Genomic DNA, 26,513 nt, shown 5'->3' on the forward strand with positions numbered 1-26,513 from the left:
ATACATATTTCATCTTATATGAAGTCATATACTTGGACAAGCATACTTAGAAAAGCCCTACAATTTGTTTCTACCTTTTACATTTATATTGTTACATTATACATTAAAAAAGTGTCTTTAAAATTATTCTTAGACATCTACAATCTGGACTGAAATTGGTAAGCTTATTTCTAGAGATCAGCTATTGATGACTAGCAGCTGAGAATCCTGCTTCAGTCACTTTCAAAGTGAAATGAACTCCAGATTTTAACAAAACAAATACAATCACAAATAAATTCCTGTTTAAACTGTCTAAAGTTTAAAATTATAAAATATAATTACATTCCTAAATCTTGTGTAAATCATGTTTCAGCCATACAGCATTACCACTAACTGTATTTTTTTACCTGCTAGCTTTAGTACTAATACATTTAGGAAGAGTAACATTTCTGAAAGACATTTTGCTGTTGGACTAAAAGTCTTTACCAAAAAAGGTGCAAAAAATTCTAATATAGCCAATTGTTTTAATGCAATGGCCTATTTTGGGAAAAAGCAAAGCAGTAATTTAAAACTAAAATAATGTTTAGCTATGCAGTACTGAATGCTCTGCTGTATGGAACCTATATAGTCATGGACGCAGCTAAATCTATGAAATAATTTAAAGTTCACTTGTGTGGCCATGATTGCAAGCAAGAAACCAATTAAAGATACTGATGAAACTTTTCCACTGATGAAATCACTGCCTACAGCAGGATGCCAAAAATTCAAGGAGGAACTGGTGCTAAAAGGCCACTGCAATTATCTGGAGAGATTATTAAGATAAAGATAATGGAACTTCAGGAAGTGCCCGAGAGCATTTCTACATCACCATGTGCTCCTATAAAATCTACAAAGTGTCTGTAGAACTAAAAATTGTTTTCTAAACCTCATATACTGGAAAGTAAACAAAAAAGGCTAGTGAATGTGTAGTTTACCAGGGATAAATAAATGTATACTGTATCACTTATTACTGTCAAAGTCCATTTAGTTTTCTTCCCGTATAAGTATCTAACGTGTCACTCCAGGATCAGGGCAGGAGAAAGGAATATGTGGACAGGGTCATGAAGGAAGCCAGGACCACAACAAAGCCAATGTAGTTTGCTTCACGTTGCTGTGGAACTTTTATAGGGATGGATTTTAAACTAGCATGAAACTATAGCCTAAAATTATCATGTGTTCAACTTCTGAAATAATTCCTGTAGTCACATATGGATTTATTACATGACCTCTTTTGCCATTCAGTTTAGGGTTGTCTCTGACCCTGATGCCCCTCTTCCCACACTGCTTACTCATTCTCTCCCTGCTGCCCCAGTATCATATTCCCTCTGGAAAACGTTACAGTACAAGGAAAGAGAGAGATTATGATTCATTTTATATCATTAGCAGGTTTAAGGCCTCATGTCTGTGACGCAGAAACTGCTACTTCATTACCAACAATAATTGGTAAAGCAACACGCACGCCTCTGGAAAGCTCTGAGGAAATTAAAGTCCCTGAATGTTGGAAATGCATTAGAAGATGAGATGCTTTGAACGTGCTTAACCCTCTGGAGTGCCAACATTGGTTTGGATGAGATGGAACGAGCAGCAGATCCCTGGAGGGCTGTGGGGTTTAGAACCTGGTAATCATGAACCAACAGGCAACCTGAAGGCAGTCCTTAAGAGTAATTCCATCTCACAGTATCTCACATTCATTGCCACTTTGAAACCTAAAATCCCCAAATCTTCTAAAAAATGCAAGTTATAAGAAAGGCTTCTGTTCCCACTAAGACATATCCAAGCCAGGGGTTGCAAAACAAACTAAAACAAAGCCTGAACTGGAGTACTTAGATCTCTGGCAGAAAACTCACCCTTTTCTCCATTTCCAAGAGTGATCTGTCAGCAAATCTTTCTTGTCTCTGAAACACAAAATTAATAAAGACATTGGTACTTGTTCTTAAACAACATAAAACTGAGGAAAAACAATTCAATTGCATGTTTTAGTATTCTGTCTGAAGTACACCTTCAAAAGTATTTTAAAGTATGTTCAGGGAAGTAACACAGAAATAAAGAATAAAGAAGAACGAACTGGATTTATCACACACTTCCTCTGTGACCAGCCCTAAGTAGTTTAATCACTACATAGCCTTTGGCAAATAGGAGTAATACAGTATTTCTATGTAAAAGCATTACAAAACAAACATCTTTTTAATGCACTTCACTGATATTTATGGGGTACACATGGAAGACCCTTAAGTACCTACACAGGTGAATTGTGGCAAATGTGACCTGAGAATAGGAGACACTCTTTCTTTAGCAATTTAAGACAAATTTTACTTTTGTGTACATATTTGGTATTACTGTATGCAGCACTCTTATCTGAGAGCAGTTACCTGTAACCGGAGTGCACTATTTGCTCTTTAGTTCTAAGATAAAGCTATCTGACCAGCCAAGAAGAACTGGCAGGTTATGCCAATCTGCCAGCTGGTTTATGAATCAATCGATCAGTCCCAACTGACAGTTTGAATATAAGCTTAGCAGTGTAGAATGTGTTTATCCCTACACTGCAAAGAAGTTACACATACATGCTGGCAAGAACCACTACTACTTAAACAGGCAGGAGGCAGCCCCACACAACTTGTTCACAGCTGAAGACCAGAATCCTGCACTCTTTTCTCTTTAGAAACAGAGGGGTACTCTTCTTCACTCCTGCCTTTGGATAAGAAACAAAGCTGATGCCTAGTAAAGAGCTGCCCATACCCTGGGGCGCTTCTAGTTTGCTATCTACCATGTCAGCTAAGTACAGGCTTTTTGGTTTTTTTTTTACAAACCTGAGTGGTCTTCTCCAACTGTAGCTTAAGGTCTGTAAGTTCCATGTTGGTATCATGTAACTGTGCTTTCAGTTTTTCATTTTCAGCTAGAGTCTGTTCATAAAGCTGAGAGAAAATACTCATTTAAAAAAAATACTGAATAATATTTCAGTGAGATTAGCTGAAAAACTTAAAAATAATGATTAAGCTGCATGTAAAATGAACAAATACCTTAATAGCCGAAGAAGTAAAAATCAGCTATAGATTTTAAAGATGTATAGAACTAGCAAACACTTTGAAGAACTGTTACCAAATATTTCTAGGAACAAGCAACATTGCATAGGGAGCACATAACTTACTTTACACGTATTAAAAAAAATACTTGCCATTTTTTTGGCTTCAGGCTTCATAGATAAGACACCACTTCAAACTTTTCGACAAACTCTTCCTCTATTTTAATGCAAGATCTGAACAAATTTTTACACCGTATGTATGTAAGCTAGCAAACATATAAAATAAAAGGCTTCACATCTGTATAAAGCAGTGCTAATCATACAGTCAACTAAAAAAAATATTATAGTATTTTTCATAAAAATGGATCTTGGTTTCTCTGGATTTCTCCCTTGCATTGCATTGAAGAGAAAAGTGCAAAAGGCAGAATCTGTTTTGTAACGTGCATTTTCCCCCACTGTAGGGGTTGCTCTGCTCCTCCATTCAGTTGAGTTGCTTTAAGCAGAATTTGTGATGCAATGTGAGATAATTTCCAGACAATTTATGAAAAACAATAACAAAGTTCTATTTTCACACCAAAATTATTTTATCAGATACCTTTTTAAAATCAGTGCTATCTTCTTTTTCTAGTCTACTGCAGTATGGTTTTCGATCTTCAAGGTAACTCTGTGACCCCGATCGCCCCTGTGCTGAATCATAACGATCACCTGAAGACATGCTGAGGGATCCCGTATCATATCTGTAATAGAAAAGTTCTTATTTTTCTTTACCTTTGTGTTCAAACTGAGACCACTCACTGTATCAAACATTGTGAGTTTGCTGTTACCCAGCTGAAAACAACCAGATACAATCATGCAATTTAGTTAAGCCACTGTCTTCTAATTTGATGCAAATTTGATTTTTCATTCCCTCAGTATTCATGATTTTCTGTGTGAAATTGTTTTCAAATTGCCCAGTCTTCCAAGTAAGTGCCTGTCTTATATGCAGAGAAATCTTTTAAATTAAATTTAAAAATTTAATTCAAGCAAATATTTACATGTCTTAAAGGACTTTATATTAGCTTATATACTTTAATTCTTTTTTATTTATGTAGAAGACCTGTTTTTTAAAAATATATTACTTTAATTGAGGGGTTTTTAAAAAGCAATTTCTAAAAATTGTCCTAGATGAATTCTCCAGGTCTTATTAGATTTCAAAACTGTTTGTTGTGAATTCCAGTATTTCAACAGAAGTGGTTTATGAAACAAATCCTGAGCACAGCTTTTATCCTATTCATCACTAATTTACAGTCAGTATTAATAAAGTTTAGAATAATTTCACTTCATTCATCACTGATCAGGTGCTGTAATAGTTCTATTTAACAGATTTTCAGCACACACACACCATAATAAAATCTAATAATTAATTCTAAAGCTCTGAAAACAAATTAAAACTATTGTTTTTAAATGCATTTCCTTTTTCACAAATCTTAAGGAAATCTGATTTTCAGAGGCTGTAATACTTTTCTTGAGATTCCTTTGAAAATGTTCAGTAGGGTATTCTAAAAAAGGGGCAACAAGAACCTCTTGTCTTCCTGGTAAAAGCTGACTTCATACTGATAATTTGTAGGGAATGGTACTGTATCCCCTGTGTTCTACAAAATGCCCAGCCTGTCTTCAGTGAACTACAAATACAGAGCCCAGTACATTCCCCAGAATGGAGTATCCCACCTGCACATGGGAAAAAATATTCAGGAACTGTAGCTTTACAACCATGTTTCATATAAATGTTAAATATCATTAATTCCTTTTAAAGCTCAGCCCAGCTGACTACTGAGGTTAAGCTGAACTTGTATATAAAGAACTTAAAATGAGAATATGTGAACAAAAAGTCTAATAATTTTAAATTAATTTGTTTAAATTGCACATACCTTGAAAGGCTATCACTCTGAGGTGGGGAGGGGTAAAAAGAGAGAAGAAGAGATCAAGTCAATAATTTAAATAAAATATATAACAATCTTTGAACAACTATAGCTAAACAGTTATGCTAAATGCACATGCTATCCAACAGTATGTATTATCTGAACATGTCAAGCTTCAATCTGTTATGCCTGGAACAGAAAATAAATATGTGCTAGAATGTGCTTGCCAAAATATGATTTACAAGGACGTTAACATTACACTCTAAAAGTCTGGACTGTCCTAAACACCGGAGTTACTTCAGCAGTCGGCGCATTCTGCCATTTGCCTGCCTGTTATCAAAGGCATCAGAACTGTGTTCCCTGAATTCCCTATTCCTTCTTCCGCTTCTCTAACATTAGCAATAATGTTTTGAAAGGTCAACATAATAATGACTTCAGCTTGAAATAATAACATAAAATGAGCTACAGGATCATAGTTTCAAATAGCTCAATGGGAAACAAGCTACTACACCAACAACATAAGGAAGTACTTATTAGACTTAATTTAAATGACATAATTTAATTTTTTTAATATTACATTCATACAGTCATTCATTCCAGGTGAATCCACAGGCACAAGGTTCACTCACTTTACTTGACACACAAAATATAATTAGAAGTGATGACTTCAGAGTGAGAGAGTGCCCTTTAAGCATTACATCAGTCATACAAACCTCTTTCCCCTCTGGGTGGTCAATATAGATTTACCATTTATTCCAATTATAATAACAATCTTCAGTGAAGACACTTCAGTCAAGAAACTCTACTGATGTATCATCACCTGGACATGCTCCAACAGTATCACCTAGCAGGGGCCGACACCTTCCCCATAGGTGGGTTTTCTGTGGGGTGGGGTGGTTTGTTTGGTTTCCTTTTTTAGGAGGCACCTGTATTTTTTTTAACTTGCATAGAGGAAAATAGCCACATTCTCCACAATGCACTCAATTTCCCCTTTGACACCTTGAAGTGCATTTACTACACACAGAATATCAAAAGTATGTGCTGTAGTCTAACCACTCCTAATAGAACATTGTTATTTTTTGTTAAGAGCATGCATAATGCTGAGAACTTGAGAGATTTTGTAGAAAATGTCACAGTTAGGTGGCACACACCTATACAAGGATAGTTTTTAAGCTACTGGCCACAGTATGATTGACTTCCAGCTAAGTATGAGTCTTATCTTCCATTACCATATGTTTAAGTAAGATCAGCGTGAGATTACAGAATTCCACCATGTAATCAATGACCTAAAAAAATCCCTTTTCCACTGCTTCCTTCCCACCTCAACAAAACAGAGGAAGCTTTGTCTGTAAAGGCTTTACGTTTTCTCTTTTTACCTTGAAGGAATGCTGTATACAGAAAAATGCTAAGCTGGTCCTTTTAACCTTTACCTACAACATAGGGCAGCCACCACAAGGAAGTAAACCATTCCTACATTATTTCTTAACAAATACGCTTTTTTTCTTTGCTTCTAGTAGACTCCCCTTGGTACCGTGGGAATGCGAAAACCTCCCAGATCTCCATTCCCCTGATGCATTATAGCTTCCCGAATGGAAAGGCAAGTTATCAATTCACACATGACCACCTTAGAAACAAAATTTTCCAGCTACACGGGGACAACAAATAAACTGGTGAGGTAAGAGAGCACTAATTACTAGAGACAGGAAAACACAGATGCAGCCCATTCCCATTCCCCCAGCTGAGGCTGGGAACCTGAGAAGCCAGACAAGGACTCCATAGTCTTCAGAAAACTATACATCAGCGGTTTTCATTCCCTGAAAGCTGTGAAGCCCTGCTCCTGCTGCTCAAGTACTATACAGCCTCCTCATCTCCCTGAGAGCAGCACACCTCAGAAGCACATGCCCGTTCTTGTACCCCTCACGTTTCACAAAACCCATTAGCATTTTCTGGTTTGATTGGTTTTGGGTTTGGTTTGTTTTTTTTTTAAAGCAGCCTTACAGTCAGCTATTTGCTTTATTTTCCCCTTCAATTTGTCTCCGTTCGGGTCAGTCACAACTTTTGACATTTGACAAAAAAAAAACCCCAACCTGTGAAAAGGGGTTAAGTCTACAAACTTTGCATAAAGCTTGAGAAGAAATGATGCCAACACAGATATCCCCGTCCATCCAGATCACACAAGATGGATGTTCTTCATACAGTCACAGACTGAGCAGCCATGCTTACACTGGCAGCACGCAAAAAATAACAAAAAATTAAAACGTATGTATCCTTATCTCCACAACCTGAAATAACACTTCTAACACTATGCCATCAGTCTATACACACCATAAGGGTGCCCCAAAAGAAACTCTGTATTTGAAAATGAAGTTTAAGCTTCTAGACAGGCCCATGACACTTTAGTGAGGTTAGGACAATTACTGGCAATGGCAATCAAATATCAGTCAGGTGGAATTTTCTGTACTGTTTTAAATGAGTGTTTCTGTAAAACTGCCACAGCAGTGAAACTGAGAAAGAAAATTTGAGTACAGCATTTAATCAACACTATTAATGGTAGATTCTCATGTTTATTCCCACAGAATTAGAAGACCTAACGACATTTATTATCCTAATACAGCTAGCCTTCACCTTTCAAAAGTCACATGTATGATCTCTTGAAAATAAGATTTCAGTCCTTTTAATTGCAACCTAATCACAGTTGTTCTACCTATCCAATTTATTTTTTTTTAATACCTCATACGGAAAAACAGGCTTCAAGGAAACACTTTTTTACCTAGAATCCTTCAGTTGCCAAAGTGATCTTCCAACTCCTATTTCTGAACTGCTGTCATACACCTTAGTTCTAAGACTATCCTTCTAGCAGGAACACCGATTTTCTTTAAGTAACGTGGCATTTTTTGCGCCAATTAAAGAAATTCTCAGCTCTAAACATTAAAAAGCCTACACAAAATTTCATTAGAACAACCTCCATCTGTCAAAGTGCTTAGCACAATCTGGCTTCTCTTTAACAGCTCTCCTTTATGGACAAATGATCAGCTAAGAAGTCAAAAGCCAGTTCTGAAGAACAAGAAAGCACAAACTGAAATCTCACAAGACGGTTCTTTCAAAGACCTCTGAGATTAATAAAATGTTAATTTCTCTGGTTCCTTAAAGATTTCAGGCTAGCAATTATTTTGTTGAAGGTCCATTGATTTTCTTTGTAGCATGCACTCGTGTGCAAGGCTTGTTCTTGACCTCCTCTCTTTAGTTTAAACTCTTGAGTAACTGCCAAAGCCCTTGGAATTTTATAGTTACCATCTTCTACCTCTGGCTTGTAGCTTCACCAAGCAAAAACCCCAACAGCAGCACCACATACGGGAGTAACAGAAAATTTCAGTATTTCCAAAGTTTCTGTCTCCTGAATAGCAGCACATCAAATAACCAGAACAACTGAAAAACCACAAACATTTTCTAAATGTCTTTCATTATAATTCTAGTTTATTCATACCTCTTTCATTTTCTCTTCCTAGAACTGAAAAGGATTTATGAGCGAATAATGAGGAATCTCTACAATAAAGCATGCAATATCTGTGTCAAAGTGAAAGTAGATTTAGCAACTGCAAAAAGGAAAGTGCAATTTCTTTAGGCATTTAAAACATTAAAAATTACACTTTTTGCCATGGATTTGGGAACAAATTGCCTATTAGAATGTTCATGATCTATTCCATTGGTATTTTTGTAAGGTGGCAAAATACTGCATTGTTTAATGTATTTAGTTCTCCGTTTATTGTTGACAAATGCTAAATAGCTGTTTATCAAAAAGAGGAAGTTACTTGGAATCTACATAATGTTTTAAATCTCTGATAAGCCATTTGTATGCAAAGGAAAAATCCACCTTAATATGAAAACAATTAAATTATTATAAACAAATTTTAAGATACCTCATCATTAACAGGATTATAATTAATTCTAAAGCTAGGATGTTTTTCGCAATTTTGATACTATACTGGAAATTCCATAGTAGGTTTGACAACATTTGAAAAGAAAACTTAAAAACACATGACATACTTGTTTTGATACTCAACTCACTTTCAGTCTGTTTTGGTATTTTCTGCAGCTGATATAACAAAAGAGCTTATATCTACAAAGCAAAATTGATTTGTGTAGCTAGGTGACAGTGACCTTGGTTCACACATTCAATGTATCTCAGAACTCTCCACGAACTCAAATCTCATGTTATATTGATTCCTAATGAAACGAAGCTACCGAAGTCTTTTGTAGGAAGTATACAGCCTAGGAGTATGTTTTGACTCCTCAGCCAAGCCAAGATTAGGTAGCCAATTCTGTACTTCTGCACCATCCCACCCCAACACATCCACCCTTTTAATCGTAAATCATATTCATAATTTTGGGCCTGATATACCACTATTTCACTCTAGTTTGATATGAGTCTAATTCTATCAGAAGCACCACATGCACATTCTACCAAAATGAACTTCTACAGAACAGGAGTAATTACAGATAAAGGGGTATTGATATGTACTCATGGGAGGAAAGGAAACAGGACTATGCATTTATGTTAATGAAACACAGAAATAAAAAATACAGCAAACCAAAAATCACACAGGATGAATCTCTTAACTAAGGTATTTAAGGAATGTGTAATGGAAGCTTTTGCAAAAAGGAGAGAAAAATTACTTGAGCTTTATTCCTTGGTAATGATCCTGATTCTGTATTGTTACTCCAAGGTAGAGGTCAAAAGAAATACATTCTGCTATACTATTTTATAGTACAGCCTAAGTCACTACTTCCCTCTTCATCATGCTATCACACACCATTCAGTTTATAAGAATTTCTTCCATCAAATCAAGCCTACTATAGTGCGTTCCACTGACTTTTTAATAAGACTAAAAATACTGAATTAGGATGTTCAGAAATCCATTTTCTTCAAGGCAGAAATTGGGTATATTGTGCTCTTCAACTTTCCACGCTTCATTACACTAACTTCTCGTATTATTTGTTAATCACATTACTGACACACTGAGTTTAATATTAAAAGGTTTTAATTAGTTTGCATAAGTCACCGGACATAATTTATCTGAAAATAACAGAGCAGATGGATCAAAGATTTTTGAAAGGTAGAAACTGAAAGCTCCCTCCAGTAACTTGCTGCAACATGTCCCTGACCTATGCGCCAGAAATTTCACCTACATTGTCTGGATGGTAATTCTACATAATCAGAATGGAAGAGAAAAACATCAGGTTTAGCTATTATTAATACATTAAAAATTGTTATTAAAGTCTCCAAAGGAAATGGCACTGAACCATAGCCACAAATTACGAATCAGAAAGCACTTGTAAGAGCTCTACCATAAGTACTCTTTTAATTGAAGCCAACTGCCTCAAAAATTTTATTATCAAAATGCATCTGTTAAGAAGTTAATAAATTAATTATATTTTTAAAAGTACCTGAGTTTCTTTCTTATTTGTTCCTTCTTCTGAATCAGACTGGTGTTCCTGTTCATTTTCATCACTCTGTTAAAAGAGGTGTGAGACGAAAAATAATTAAACTGTTGAAAGCTTACTGAGATTTTAAGGCATTCTAGACTTTCAGTGTGGAAAAACTAAGAGTGATAGGATTATACCTAACTAAAATAATTTTGATTGTTGATAATTTGATTAATATGTCATATATCATCAAATATCAACAATCAAATGTTTATTTGAATACCATTGAAAATGAAAATACATGGGATATACGATAAATATTCTAAATCAAATACATGTTTTCAGTACCAGGAGGAGAGGAAGCAGAACTTTGCATTTGGCATATGAAAACATTGCTTTTAAAAAATTACATACTGATCCCCTGATGAAGAACAGGGAAAGGGAATTGGCTGAAACATCATCTGTAACCCTTCTAATCTGATAGCAGTTCTTTTAGTTGTAAGTACATGGCTACTTGTAATGTGTCAGACAAGTCGTCTCATTCTTACAGCTTTGGTATGCACGCAATAGAAAAGAATTGTTTAATGACTGTTTTTTCCTTAGATAATTATTAATTCCTATTAAGTTATGATTATTACACTATTCATAATTCTTTTAGCATTATCAACATAACTTAGGCTTAATTTTGATTTTGCTCCTGAAAGCTTCAAAACAGAAACAGAGAATACATAACTTGAACCAGCATCACTTTTTCCAGAAAATTAGTACTCTAAACTATTCTCTATTTTAAGAATACACTACACACATTCCACACTGCTACAAGCTAAGGCTATAAAATAGCAGTACCAGTCATTTACTTACATCTTTAGTCCAAAAAGAAACTCCTGTAGATCGTCGTTTTTCTCTTGGTCGCCGCCTTTCCCTTATAGACTTCGGCTGTGACTTATCTTCTTCCTTTTCTTCCTCTTTTTTGCCCCCTTCTGTTAGTAACAACTTTCTTGTTCATTTAAGTATGACACAATCTAATTTTCTGATAATTTTCTGAAATACTTCTCAGTCTTTAAAATGCTTACAATTAATGTTTTTACCTGAAATAAATTCGCTAAAGAGCTTCTTACTACATACAGGGTTTGCTGTAATATACATTCCTCAGAACACAGCTCTAAAATATTGTAAATATTGTTCCAACCAGTGAATAGCAACTGCAAAATACTAATTCTATTGCAGCCACCTGACAAAATGTTTCAATATAACAGTAATACACTACAAATTGGACTTACAATTCAATTTTCCAAACTGTCACATAATAATGCAAACATCTGTGTCAGTAAATGTTTAAAAGTACAAAATAAGAGAAGATAATTCTTCACCATTCTTCAACAAACAATGTTTTTTTGCTTACGTCAAGAATTCTGTATTAAACAAAAAAACTTTTAAGAGTCTGTTAAGTCCTGCTTAGAGTCCCCCTTTTCATCAGTCCTCTCCACTCTCCCCTCTAAAGAAGAATAAAATAGGATCTCCTAGACTAGATTAATACTATATTACAGATTTCCTTTTTCTTTAAAAGAAATGCAATTTTAATTCAAATACAACATAATACCTCAGGATTGTGTTTGTTCCCCTATATGCTTACAAGTAATTTCTAACAAAAACCCAAACCACTAATTAAACAAACCTGCCTAAACCAAAGTTATTTACCTATTATCATGCAGTCTATTCAGTCTATTATTTGTTTATTAAAGAAAGAAACCATAGATTTGAGTTCAGATTGAAGCATCACTACTAATTTAACTTTACCATCACTGGTCTTCAAAGATAAATAAACATTTTAGCGTGAACCAGGAATTAAACAGAAAAGAAGGAAATATAAATATTCATGATGAACATACAACTTTCTTGATTAAATAAATAATTTTACCTCTGGGCTATCAGACGGTAATGTATTTCTCCTCCTAAAGTCATAATTTGAAAAAAACTGCTGTAGCTACTACTTATCCATGAAAATACTTTCCATAGAAAAGTCTAGAAAGAGTTTCCTACAGTAAGCATGCATTACTGAAGAATCTTAATCCAAATTTCAGTTCATATTAGGACAAAGGGGGAAAAAAATTAGAAAAATCATAGCCCTGAATTTTAGCCCAATAACTTCCTCAGAAAATACCATTCTAGGGAACATGGCAATACTGCTATATACTTCATGGAGATTAGATCAATTAATGATTTTGTATCATAACAGAATTACCAATTTCAATCAGTAATCCTATAATGAATCTATAACTTGAATTAAAGTATTTCTCCCAAGTCAACAGCAGAATGCCTCCAAAGAGAACAGGAGATCACACTGCATGTCAACAGCCTCCTCCTTTGACAGGCAACTAATCAGGCACAATAGCAGATGATTCATATTTGAAACAAGGGCAAAAACTCTGTGACATCAGAGAAAAGCTTTTTCTCTAACCTCTCAATCACACATCTGATCCTCAGCTTAAGATTAGCTAAACCAGTTAAACTATCTAGAAGCATGGTCACATCATATATTAACTAACACCACACTGCCACCAAAAGTATCCCCTTCCCTCCTTTGTTTTCAGGTGCTCATGAAGCCATGGGAGGTCCTTAAGGGATTAAAGAATCATTCCAGTCCTTCGATGTGGAAGGAATGAAACAAAATCCCAGGTATTTAGCAATTATTTAATCAAGTAAAATTCCTCAATACCTGCAAGTATTAAACCCTGAAATGTGATACTTTATTATAGTTGCTGTGTTAAAGCAGAAATGAAAGCATTATGTGGGTACTGACAGCAGTATATTTGATGTTTCTATGACCCACCAATGGAAAACCAGATTCACACAAAAAAATGCTGCAAAATACCACAAAGTTCAAGAAGTCTTTTTTTCTCTATATATGTGAGTTTTCCGAATTTCTTACAGAACATGAAGCAAGACACATCCTCAGTGGTCTTACATATCGCCCCCCATTTTGAACCATCTTTAGAAACATAATCTGCCCTTTGTCAACTGAAACAAACAAAAAAATCCCTTCACAAACAGTATTCCTACCTCTCTCACTTTCCTTTGTTCCACTCCGAGAATAGGCAGAAGTTATACCTATAAGGCTGTTTGGTCTGTTTAGCTGACTTGAAGTTGAAAGAGAGCTAGTGGAGGTGGAGAGCGAAGAGGTGGATGATGAAGAAGTTGAAGTTGAAGTTGGTCTATAGCGATGATACGGCTATTTAGCAGAAAAATGTCAAAATTAATTTATGAAGATTAAACAACTACAAACCACAGGATATGAAAACATTTAAATATCTAAATAATTCTTACAGTAATACCAAAATTATAATATTCTAACTGGAGTTAAAAGTCACATAATTTCTCTACCTAAAGAGACCCATCATGAAAATACCTCTTCAACAGTTCGGGAATATCTTTGTCTATAATCATCATCTTTAGTTTCAGATTCTTTCTTTTCTTCTTGTTTTTCTTTGTCTTGCTTTTCTTTCTCTTCTTTTTCTTTTTCTTCATTTTCCTGTTCTCTGGTTCGCGTGGGACGACTTCTTCCTATAGATTTTTCAGCTTCTTGAAGATCTGTCAGTGTCACACCCTGTGAAAACAGCAGTCAGCAAACGTTTCAGTATATCACTTGTATTAATGTAGATGATCACATTATATAAATACATATCTTAAATAGAAAATTCAGCTTAAGAAAATTAATTCTATTGAGAAATAAATTTTACCTATATATTCCACCTATAAGCTTTTCTCTCGACTCTTGGAACCAAACATCCCTCTTTGATTATTGGCAAGTGTTTGATCTAATGTGATATACTACAGATTCTCCAGCAACACAATTTTAGTTGAGCTAGTACATACAGATCACATAGAAAATCATGTAGAAATCATTTAAGAACCCATTAGATACTTCCAATATCATCATAAGCATATGAAATGTTTTTGGAAGGACGCTAAAAATACAGTACTTATAAAATTTTCAGATATGTTGATATTTTACAAATTCGCTCACTGCAACTGGATTTTTAGGTGAACAAGACAAAAAACCACCTGCATTGACAGCACCAGAGAAAGTTGCAACTCATTCCTTATTTCCTTGTTATTCTGAGGCTAAAAGCGTGTTTTGAAATAAGCCCAAAACACAAACAATTTCTGAAGACAACTTTTCTCTACTGCACTTTCCAGTTGATGTATATGACAGACACTTCTCCAAACACTTTGTGACCTGTTCTTCAAAGACAACTTTGCAGCTTATCAGTTATTTAATGGCTTTTGCTGTTGATACTGTTTTAATACAGTAATTCCTTGTAACGTCTCCACTGTAAAGATTCAACAATAGTTGAACTGTGGTTTGACAATCTCTCAGGGCTCTGGATTATCATCAAGAGGTAAAAAAGAACTCCAGTAAGAGGAACCTGTATCAAGCAGCGTGACTCTCTCAATGGGAAAGGTAACCAGAAATATCTGAGTGGTTTAAAACTGCAGGGATTTGAAAGTAACGTCAATAAACAATACAGATACAGACTTGGCCTTAAAGCAGATAAGGACGATGGCTAGGGTATTACTCTGTGCCATTTTGTCCAGTGACTATTTGCTGATTATTCTCAGTTTGTCAGCTGACACAAGAAGAGGTGGGTAGAAACACTTCAGAGGATAGTGGTTGGTGATTGTTCCACTGCCCAAAGAGCATTCAAGTTCCATTCTAAGATAATCTATTTTGCCACTGTCGCATGCTTTCCTGTATTAGTTGCACTACTTGCAATTCAATATGATGTAATTCTGATAGAAACTGGGAAGAACCACCAAACGCATCAGTATGTAAACTATGAGAGAGAAACACTGAAAGGAGACATGCAGCTAGATTCTAGATTATTAGCAAGTAACATAAAAATTGTTCCATGGTACTTCGCCATGTCCACAGAAACCAGGTTGAATGTATTTTTTTCTATGCCATGGATCTCATCAGCTATCCGTATGTTGGTCAGCTCAATCACATTATCTTCAATAGTCCATGAACAGAAAAAATACTTAGGAATGGAAGTAAATACAGTACGCTATGCCTATTTTTCAAGTATTAAGTCTTCTGCCTGAAGCATACAGCTGTTAGTTCTTGGAGAATTAAAAGTCTCTGATTTAAACTCTACATGACATCAGAACAATTACTTGAGTAGCCATTTTACCATAATGCAATCAAAAACTTCCTTTCAGTGGAGAAGTGTTAAATTACTCCTCAGTAATTTATTAATTCACTCTTCAGTGATTAGAAAAACCAACTTTCAGTATGTAACGAAGGATCCTAAATCTTCCAGGGAAGAAAGGAAAAAAAAAAAAAAGATGCTTTCTTTCATCTGGGTGTTTTATATCAGGAAGACCCATCAGTTTATTTGGAGCTTTACTGAGAAATTGAAACTTCACTGTATTCAGGGAGCTACATGGGTACATTTCCACAAATAAAGAACTTGTAATAAAACTATACCTGCGTAGATCTTCTAGACTGTCTTGCTTGCCTGGATCTAGCTTTTCTCTGTGACTCTGACTCTTCATCCCGTACTGGAGTGAGGTATGATCTAAAGGGTTAATTACAAACAAAATTGGCAAACAATAATTTTTGTACAAATGCTTTAAATGGTCAGGAAAAAACCTCACAACACGACATAACTGAAAACCAAAGGAGTTAGAAGAAAATCTTTAACTATATAAGATGGATTACATTTTAGACATTCCATCCATACCATAATAAACTATTAATTAAGATAGCAGCTTTACAACTCAATTGAAATACACAGTGTTTTCCTACTTAATTTAGATTGGGTTTTACCATTTTCTCTAAATATAACTTAAACTTTTTCACTACTCTACTAACATAGGGGTAGAAGACCTCAGAGATTTAGCCAGTTACATATTTATACATAAAATATCTGTGTGTGCGTGCGTGTGTGTATTAACTTAGAAAAAGCTAAATGTACTGCTAATGCAGAAAACCTAATTATACCATCTATTGTATCAGAGATGAAAAATCCTGGAGGAGGTGGTTAACATATTTTCACGTGAATCATCCATGCTCTGAGTAATCCATCTCCCTTTGAAAAAAACTGTGTTTAAAAATAGATCCTCATGAAACCCTCAAAAATCCTGCAGAGTAAGAAGGTAACTGTAATCAAAGCCAAAAGGCTACTAGAGTAGACACACAAGGTCTGGAATCTACAAGAAATTCTCCAACCCAGGCAACTGGGGTAAAAAAAATTATATAGAAACATATATATATACACATTTGAAAAAAAAGTACGTAAAACCATCATTAAAGAACTTTTTCAATGCATTTGTTGATTTTCTATTACAGAATATTCTGGGAATGCTGTTATAATTTACAATTTTTAAAAAATCCTTAGATTAGCTAAAGATTAGAAAAATCTGAAAAGGCAAAAATCAAAAGACTGCTAGAAAGTGTTCCTACCCTCCAATGCAATACTTTAAACCTCACTGAGGGAAAATGAAAACTCTACACTTTGCACACTACAGCTACTGTCGGAGTGTAAAGTGTCCTTCCTTAACATCCCTTGTGTATGCCACACAGGTTCCCTATGCAGTATTATTCATGATACAAAGATTTAAAGATTCAGGTTTGTCATTCTCCTCCCTGTTTCTCTAAAGCAATCCTAAAAATTAGGTAAAGAATATAGCTTCTTCAGCTATTCCAAAAGGATGCACCATTACATGCTTCTTTACTAAAAGTAGTTTATAAAGTGTTCATTTTCCAAATATCCTTTGAAATACTATTTCAAACGTACTTCGTAAATACACACTTTCAGTTTATAAATATGGATTAACCAACTTAATTGCTTAAGAATATATTTAGCATAATATTTCATATAAAGTTTTTCATGTGCAGATAAGCATGATATATAAACAGATATATATGCGTGTGCCCATATCTACAGCACTACTTTCTCAAATGTATGCAGTAACTACTCCAGTTTTGCTTATTTCTAAGACTTAATGGATCTTTAACATGCCATCAAGAATGCATCTAAAACAGTATATGATACAATCAGCCCAGAGTAAGATAAAAGCAAGGAATTTCAGGCCAATTGCAAGTATCTAAAACATATGTAGTACATGCGCATTAGTACACACACACTAGTGAGAGCAAACAAGACAGCAAAAGCCTTAGTTCTATTTTTCCTTGCTTTTCTAGCTCACATGAGACTGAAATAGCATTTGTGTTTTAAAATTGGAACAACTTTTGAAAAAAGGAGGCATTTTGTTGGTTTTGCTTTTGCTTGGGTTCAGCTGAATTTCACTATGGAAAATGCAGGTTCCGACTATGGTTGTTAATGACATGGGCTGTCAGCACTTGTGGGCAGCAGGGTGGGGAATCAAAAAAACAATCCCCATTTCACAGAAATTACTTCATCGCAGTTTGGGGTGAAAAAGGAGAAAAACAGACTATCCTAAATAGGCCTAAAGCTATGAGGATTTTTAAAAATGTTGTTGCTGCCTTAAGTGAAACAAAAGAATCCATCCAGGCTTCTTCTGTAACAGCGAACAGCTTCGTTACCTCTGTGAACATACAGAGATACACACATCTGGCACTGATACAGGAGCTACATTTCAAAACTACTACAGGAGCAACACAGAAATCTGAACTTGCATTTCAGCAGAAGGGTTAAAGGATAAACGTTTATAAATACCCAGAAGACAAAAAACCCAGGGGAAGTTAACAGGAATTAACAACCTTATGAAATCTTATTTTTGCTTCCATAAACAGCAGGTAACAACTCTTTATGGAAACATAAATACGCACCAATCTTAACTCATCCTCCATGTAACTACAACAGAAAAAATACCGTATTCTTAAAATGAGATTTACATCGGATTCTTACTCATTCTTCATACTGAAACCATTGCATTTATAACTGTATATTACGTTTCAAATAGAAGAGACCCTAAATGATGCAATGAAATAAACAGAATGTGTTGGGGTTAATACTCTTTTCTCAGTAGTGCCAGGCATACAAAACGACTGAAAAAATGCCATGTTGTAACTTACTACCGTACTGCCAGTGGCACAGTAGCTCAATCAGCAGCAATGCACAGTAAGTAACTAATTATTGATTTTATTATTTTTAATTCAGCAGTTCTGCAGTTTCTTTATGGGTATTTTTAAGAGGACTCATTTATTCTATTAACAGAAACACAAATATGAAAATACTGCAAACCAAATGAGAATCCAAGGCCGGTAAAAAATATACAATATCAAAGTTTAAATTTAATGAATGATCTCTACCAGTAATAAGCTCTTACATAAACTGATGCACATTGCTAGCTGTTTCAATACACAGGAAACAAACAACACTGCTTTACATACTGTACTATCCAAGCTTGTGGTAACCAACACATTCCTTTAAGTAAGAAAAAAGTACAACTTTTGTATAAGAGCAACATTACTCTTAGGACCTTTACACACCTCCGTCTCTCCCTGACCTCTGATGTTGAGGACACAGTGCCAGAAGTAGCTGTAGTCATGGCTGTGGTAGTGGCTGTAGCATTTACAACAGATGGTGCAACAGGAACGGTCACTGCTGTAGGAACACTGTCCTTTTCTTTCTCAGTACTATCCTCAGCCCACAAACGATTTGAGGTACTACAGCATAACAAGCAGCAACACAAAAAAAAGAGAAAAGGAAACAGCTAAACAATGAAAGCACTTTACTAAACAACTAATAACATGTAAATTGAGGGATGGATTTTTTTTAAAAGCAAACTGAGAAATGTCTCTACTATGAAAGCTCAACTTGAGCAATTAAATTTAATAAATTAAGAATTGAGCAGTTCACAATAATTGAACTTTTATTCTTCACACCCTTCTACCATTGGATTTATTCTTTCACACCAACATGGCTCCCACTTTACAGTAGAAAGCCATCCATGATTTTTGAGCCAAATTGTATAAAATTAAAACAAATTTAACAGGAAAGCGAAAAAATCCAGAGCCCCATGATCTACTAAACAAGAACGCATGCACATACATAAGCACACAATAGACCTGACAAAAAAAAAAAAAAAGAGAGAGAGAGAGAGAAGTGTTTTGGAGCTGTTACCTGCTTTGTACACCTGCTGAAGTAGAACCCGTTGTACTCTTTGTAGTAGTGTTTGTGCTGGCAGGCAGTGTTTTCTGAAGACCAGCAGAAGAGGTAACTGTTGATGCAGTACTTGGAACATTAGAACTAATCAGATCATCTTGTCTTCTACCAAAGGAGCCACTGAAGGAGAGACACGTACAATGGATGCATTTGCATTACTTATCTTTGCTCATTAAAACATCACAAAGCTGTGAATGATCCATTAAACTCCTGCCCTTGTATCCCTTGTCTCAGTTGAGTCTCAGAAACTTCTGGGGTAAAAGCAGCATTTTCAAAAGCCATTTTCTTCACTATTTCCTTGACTAGGACTTCTAATTTATGACTTCAGAGGGCAAAAGAAGTGCTGCCTTCTTCTTTAGAAGTCTTAGACTTTAGCCCTTAGTCCTGACCATTTCTCCACAGGAGGAAGAGATAAAGAATGGAATCTCACTGGTTTATGTATGACTGTCTTGATCGCATCTACTGAAGTATTCATATAAGGCCCCCAATGTCCCGTTTTTAAACTGCTGTTTCACCCACACTAAATACCTCAGAAAATGCAGAATTTTACTCCACAGCTTGTCAGAAAAGAAAATGTCATAAATATCACTCCTCTTATAATTTTCAACCAATTAAATGTACTGCCTTTTTTTTTTTTTAACTTTAATAATTCCCAGAAAGATTAACCTCCCACTCATCCTTTTCCCTTGCTCTTCAAGTTGTAAAGAAGATCCAGTGGTTTCCACATTTTTATTCATTGGTTCTGGCTGAACAAATTTTGCATTACCAAGTCAGGATGCTTGCCCATGACTAAACCTCAGAATCCACAGTCAGGGCAGACAGAGCATCATAGCATCATATTAGTAACTGCAAAAGATTTAAGGAAAGATGCTTCTTTGTCATTCTGCAATTGATCATTTTTTGTATTACTATCAATTCTAAAATGACAAAGGAAAAATAATCGTACAAGAACAACTAAGGAAATACATTGTTGAAGCACCACATGCAATTTAAAAGTGATGAGTACATTTTGTTTGAAGACTGGAGTGTACATGTTGATAAAAGCTAACATGCAGAGATCATTCTCATATATCAACTGTTGATATTTTCCATCAAGTACAGGAAACCTGTGCAACTGAAGTTAGGAAAACTGAGTTTTGTTTTTAAGGCAGGAGGTTAACACAGAGGTAAGATGTATTATGCTGTATGAAATAGTCTGACTACATGCCACTACCAACATCAATGTCAAGACAAAAGGAAAAGTACCCATCACCACAAACATTATAGCACATACCAATATGTAGCTTAGCTACCTGAATAGCAATCTTTTCTTTTGATCTGTTCATTTTAGATATTTATTGCTCTGCTAATTCCAGTGAAGAACTTTACTCACATAGCTACATTGAAACTACACAATGGAGTAAACTTAATCGTGTATATATTTGCAGGATATGATTCCTGAGAAAATCCTGCAAGATAGGAACCACGTGCACCTGAGAATTATTTTCATATTAACCATAATTTACTTTGCATTCAAGTTAGTTTTACTTATGCATTCTATGATGCTGATATTCAAGGTAGGTGTGGCTATAATCTACCATTATGGAGAGCAACCCAAGACCTCTGATACCGTCATGCAAAACTAAAATTCAACAGAGACAATATTTCCTCCCTTTTGTTTTCAGATACCATGCAGAATTACTACTATTCCAATATTTAAAATAGTTATCTTTGGCTACTGAACTAATCTGGAGAGAGTCAAACGAACCTCAAACTGAAATAACCAATAGAAAAAAAGGAAGCATATAATTTTAATTATATAGCAGTTGCTGCAACACTCTAAGCTAGTAAAAATGGTGTAGCTTTAAAATCAGCACGAGCATTGCATCAGCATTAAGTACACACTCTGCAATTATTACAAACATTTAACCATGTCACCATTTAATTTTAAACTGTCCTTACAAAGTGATTCAGTACTTAATTTGTTTCTGATAAAAAAAGATAAGAGAAAATCCCACACCTTCTTTGATAACTTGTGTTTAATGACGTAGGACCTTCATTCAAACTGTTTTTCTTGACATCTTCCTCCCATTTTCTCCTGGTGTAGGAACTGCCACCACGTATTGAGCTAGCAGACAAGTCCCTGTAAAAAAGATATTATTTTAGTTTACTCATATTAAAGAAGGCTGGTTTTGATGTGAGCTGAAAATGCGTTTCAAATTAAAGATTAAAACCCTGGATAACACATTACAATAAACATAACCACACAGAACAGGAATAAAATGAACTTTATGGACAATGATTTCCAAGCTCCTGGGGAAAAGATACTATGTCCATACTAACACTGTTAGAAATATAATAGAAAAGCAGCATCAAACGAAAAACTGCTAAAGAGGATTTAATCAACATGAAATCAATCATCAGCTTTTATCCGTGACCATTGCTGGCTTTGTTTTTCTCAAAAAAAAAAAAAAAAAAAAAAAAAGGAACAAGAGGCTTTTCTGTTTGCTTCTGAGACAATCCAGTACAATATACCGAAAAGTATTTGGGTTTTTTAGAAATTGACTTCATAGGTTTTTCATTCTTGGATGTTACGAGAAGTTCAAAAGCTGACTAACCTTTAGAACTCATGATACTGTAGACCAGTATAAACACGCCTGCAGTAGCCATTCCTGAGTGGCCTGTCATAAAATCACAGAATGTCCTGAGTTGGAAGGGACCCACCAGGATCACTGAGCCCAACTCCGCTCCCCATACAGGACAACCCCAAAATTCACACCATATCTCTGAGGGCATTGTCCGAATGCTATTTGAATAACATCAGGTTTGGCACCATGACTGCCCCCCTGGGGAGCCTGTTCCAGGGCTCCACCACCCGCCGGGGGAAGGACCTTTTCCTAATACCCAACCTAAACCTCCCCTGGCACATCTTCCTGCCATTCCCTCAGGTCCTATCATTGGCCACCAAGAGAAAAGATGCAATGCCTGCCCCTCCTCTTCCCCTTGTGAGGAAACTGTAGACTGCAATGAGGTCTGCCCTTAGTCTCCTCTTCTCCAGGATGAACAAACCAAGTGACTTCAGCCACTCCTCATACGGCTTCCCCTCTAAACCATTCACCAACTTCGTGGCCCTCCTCTGGAGACTCTCTAGCAGTTTTGCACCCTTAATGTACTGTGGCACCCAGAACTGCACACAGCACTCGAGGTGAGGCTGCACCAGCGCAGAGTAGAGTGGGACAATCCCCTCCCTCAACCAGCTGCAGTGCAGTGCTTGATGCACCCCAGGACACAGTTGGCCCTCTTGGCTGCCAGGGCACACTGTAGGCTCATCTTCAACTTGCCGTCGACCAGAACCCCCAAATCCCTCTCCGTGGGGCTGCTCTCCAGCCTCTTGTTCCCCAGTCTGTATGTACATCCGGGATTGTTGTGCCCCAGGTGCAAAGGTTGGCACTTGCCCTTGTTAAACTTCATATGGCTGGTGACTCCCCAGCTCTCCAGTCTGTCCTGATCTCTCTGCAGGGCCTCTCTGCCCTCAAGAGTGCCAACAGCTCCTCCCAATTTTGTGTCGTCAGCAAACGTAATCAGTATTCCTTCCAGTCCTGCATCCAGGTCATTTATGAAGACATTAAAGAGGACTGGTCCTAAGATGGGTCCCTGTGGAACCCTGCTAGTGACTGGCCGCCAGCCCAGTGTAACCCCATTTGCTATGACCCTTTCAGCCTGACCTGTCATCCAGTTGCTCACCCATTGCACTATATGTTTATCCAGCTGTACACTGGACATTTTGTCCAGGAGGACACTGTGAGAGACGGTATCAAAAGCTTTACTGAAATCCAAAAAGATTACATGTATCACTAGCTGACATTACTTTAGTCATAAGGAATTTCCAGCCTATTGTTGTAGTTTATAGCAGCAAGAAAGAACCTTGCAAAAATCTACTTAGAAAAACTACCCTGAAAACTGGGATGCAAAAAATTGAACTTCTAAATAAAATGTCAGCTCAAGATTTGAAGTAAAGTTCAGATAGAAGGAAGAAAAAAAAGGTCTTTCACAAACTATATACAAAATACAACCAGGTGTGTGAGGGAAAATGGAATAAAATTTTATATAGTTTACGTTCAGATATTTTTGCTGTTCAGAATGTACCTCTTTTTGCACAAAAATTAACGCTAGCACTTCTGCAATAGGGAACAACTTTAGAAAATGATCAAACACAGGCTAATGCAGCGTTATTGCTTACCACCAAACAGAAACACAGACTCTGAGTTATCATCTACCACCAAAAGGTCCTGCTGCATGACCAGTTTTTCATAATTACTGAAGGTTTCACTTTGCCAAGACACTACAGACATCAGCACTTTTCTGTAGCACTGGCTAGTTGACTGAGGCTGGGTGTCTGAGATTTGTTAATCTAAAAGCCCAGCTGGGATTCATCTTGAAGTCTTTTCCATTACTCACAGTACAATGTCAGCTGGATTACACTACACCATTTATAAGCTATACAAGCAGGTGTTCACATACGTGGAACAAGAAGCCAGCATTAAGCTACGCAACAAGGACAAAGACCTGGGACAGAGACAGAAACCTTAATAATTTACTGAAGTCCCTGTAGGGCAGATGGTTAAGTTTTACACATAAAGAAGGTCAGACTAAATGTCAACAATCTCTTATGGCTTTAAGTAAGTAATTTGGGTTGTCTGCCACACCATACACTAGGCAAAGTATTGGTGCCTAAATAGGCTGGCCTAAAAGCAGGCTTCATCTCTGGAACACCAAGGAATACAGGAAACTCAGCCCAACTGTTTTGTCAGCACTGCGACTAACGAGACTGGTGACCCCAGTTCACCCAATGAATATGAGGAAAAATATGCTATTGCTGATACCCACTTTTGGAACTGTGTCTGTGAATAAGCCATGATGGTCATGACTGGCACGTCAAGGACACAAAAAAACCTCAACAGTTAAGCAAAATTTAATCCCTTTGTTACAAGCTATAACAGCTTCTAAGAAATAAAAATGCAATGAAATATTTATCCCAATCTTAAGGTATCATCTATGTAAGATACTTTTGGAGGAAAAGAGGTTTTGGGAAGATCTCAAAAGAATAAAATTGAAATAATAATATTCTCTCTTATAAACAAACTAAAACTGACAAACTCAACCCCAAAGAATATAGTACTCCAGAGAATGGATCACAAACAGAAACTCCAAACTGCCCTGTTATAGAAATACATATTAGAAAAATCTGGCCAAGTAACGTGAGAGATGCTAACAAACTAAGCTGAACTTTAGGGGATTGCGAGAGCTGGAATATCCCTGTTTCAAAACAGAATTTGTCACCCAGAGACTAAACTTTGGCAACAGAATTCTGCAAGCATAAGAAAAGCTGCTATTTATCTTGTGTTTGCACTGAAATGAACCATTCTCAAGAGTAGTGACAAAGAAGCTCCTCTTCAGACACAAGGAGATTTATCAGTCTTATAGACAATGATTATAATAGCACATTTTGAGCAAGCAGAGGTTTTTCAGTTCAGGTCATCCAACATTCAGCTATCTAGATACGATCCAACAGAAACAAGACATTAGGGAGACTTCTAAGTTTTGTACTATGCATTCTATAATAACTCATGGAAATGTCCAAGTAGAACCTCAATAAAGGAGAGAGGTGAAAAATGGGAAGGTTCTGATAATGTACATATGCCATGAAAGTACCCCAAATCATAATAGGTAATAAGTCCATACACCTAAACTTTCTGTTTCTTTTATACTGAAAGCTACAGAAGAAACATCAGCAAAGAAAGTAAAAATCTCCAAAAGAAGAGGAAAGGTAACATTTAAACAAGAAAAATAGAATAATTGCTTTTGTAACTTAACTATGATATTTGTAAATCATTGCTGCTGCACAAAACGGTTTTAAGCAAAGACTGTAAGAAACTCAGCATTTTATTATTATCAAAGGTAATAATGGAGCCCAGTATCAGCACTCCATGGCTCAAGACAAAGCACTAAAATGCTTTTAGCACCCTTTAGTAGCTGAAAGTTTATGACTTCATATTTTGGATTTATTTACTTTCTCCCTCAAGAAGACAATACTCACAACCCAGTTCTGCTCTTGTCATATAACAGTTTGGATTTAAAAAAGGGTCATTATAATTTACAAGATCAAAACCCCTCAGAAATTGGACTACCCTATGGATTAGCATAATCTATAGAGCAGGATAATGCTATAAATTAGCATTGCCTTAAAATCTGTAAGTTTGTCAGCCATGCTAAAATCAAGTGATTTTATATTTAACAGAAATTATCACTTCTGAGTCACCTGTTTTCTTTTTCATCAATGTCAGAGGTACTGGCCAGTCGTCTTGGTATTGTAGGTGCAACATATGCAAGTCGAGTTCCTTTTCCATCTTTCTCCTGGAAGACACGTATTTTTTCTTAAGTGTTACTATTATTGGTTATACTGCTGTTGGCTGGAAAATCACAATTATGACAACTTCAGCTGTATTTACTGTGACTTGATTATACAAATGAGTTTTAAGCTTTAGTTAAATATCAGAAGGACTACAATAGGAAAGGAAACTGTTCATGTTTTCATTCCAGTGATGCAAAAGAATTGATTTTTCTGCTTTGCTGCAGTATAATTCCAACAATGATTACTGAAAGCAACAGGTTCAGTATTTGTATATAGAATAGTATAGTAGTATTCTTAATCCTGAAAACATTTAAACATTTGTACTTGAAACAGAACCACACGTTCTATGCTGTTCAGTTACCTGCTCCAAATTAGTCCTTACTTGGTTTAGTGCAGTCATGTTTAACTGTAGAACTAAATTTTTGTAAATAAAAAATTACTATTCAATACAAAAGAGACTCCTTTTTAAAAAGATTCTTTCAACACCACTCTCCAAGTGATGCCAAAACCATCAACCCCCTGATCTACCTCAACTGTGAAAACTAAGTCCCAAACAGGGAAAAGCCCCAGACCTACGTACAAGGTCACCAGGCAATGAAGGTGCACAC

General features: G+C 36.0%; 1 protein-coding gene across 3 annotated transcripts in view; it reads right to left on the reverse strand.

Annotated features, from left to right (window-relative positions):
* PPP1R12A (protein phosphatase 1 regulatory subunit 12A) overlaps positions 1-26,513 on the reverse strand; it is a 123,894-nt gene that overhangs the window by 12,085 nt on the left and 85,296 nt on the right. For 2 of the 3 annotated variants that reach the window (XM_064450133.1, XM_064450124.1), the window contains exons 11-23: positions 25,813-25,907; positions 21,514-21,636; positions 19,473-19,634; positions 18,839-19,015; positions 15,848-15,938; positions 13,766-13,963; positions 13,420-13,588; positions 11,221-11,339; positions 10,381-10,446; positions 4,945-4,961; positions 3,633-3,774; positions 2,826-2,930; positions 1,866-1,913 (exon numbers count right to left, since the gene is read on the reverse strand). In XM_064450133.1, coding sequence (XP_064306203.1) covers positions 1,866-1,913; positions 2,826-2,930; positions 3,633-3,774; positions 4,945-4,961; positions 10,381-10,446; positions 11,221-11,339; positions 13,420-13,588; positions 13,766-13,963; positions 15,848-15,938; positions 18,839-19,015; positions 19,473-19,634; positions 21,514-21,636; positions 25,813-25,907 — 1,512 coding nt within the window. The remainder of the gene's footprint in view (positions 1-1,865; positions 1,914-2,825; positions 2,931-3,632; positions 3,775-4,944; positions 4,962-10,380; positions 10,447-11,220; positions 11,340-13,419; positions 13,589-13,765; positions 13,964-15,847; positions 15,939-18,838; positions 19,016-19,472; positions 19,635-21,513; positions 21,637-25,812; positions 25,908-26,513) is intronic. The other variant, XM_064450140.1, reaches the window with a different exon arrangement.

This window comes from Phalacrocorax carbo, chromosome 1, assembly GCF_963921805.1.
Source record: "Phalacrocorax carbo chromosome 1, bPhaCar2.1, whole genome shotgun sequence".
In the NCBI taxonomy this organism is placed as follows: domain Eukaryota; kingdom Metazoa; phylum Chordata; class Aves; order Suliformes; family Phalacrocoracidae; genus Phalacrocorax; species Phalacrocorax carbo.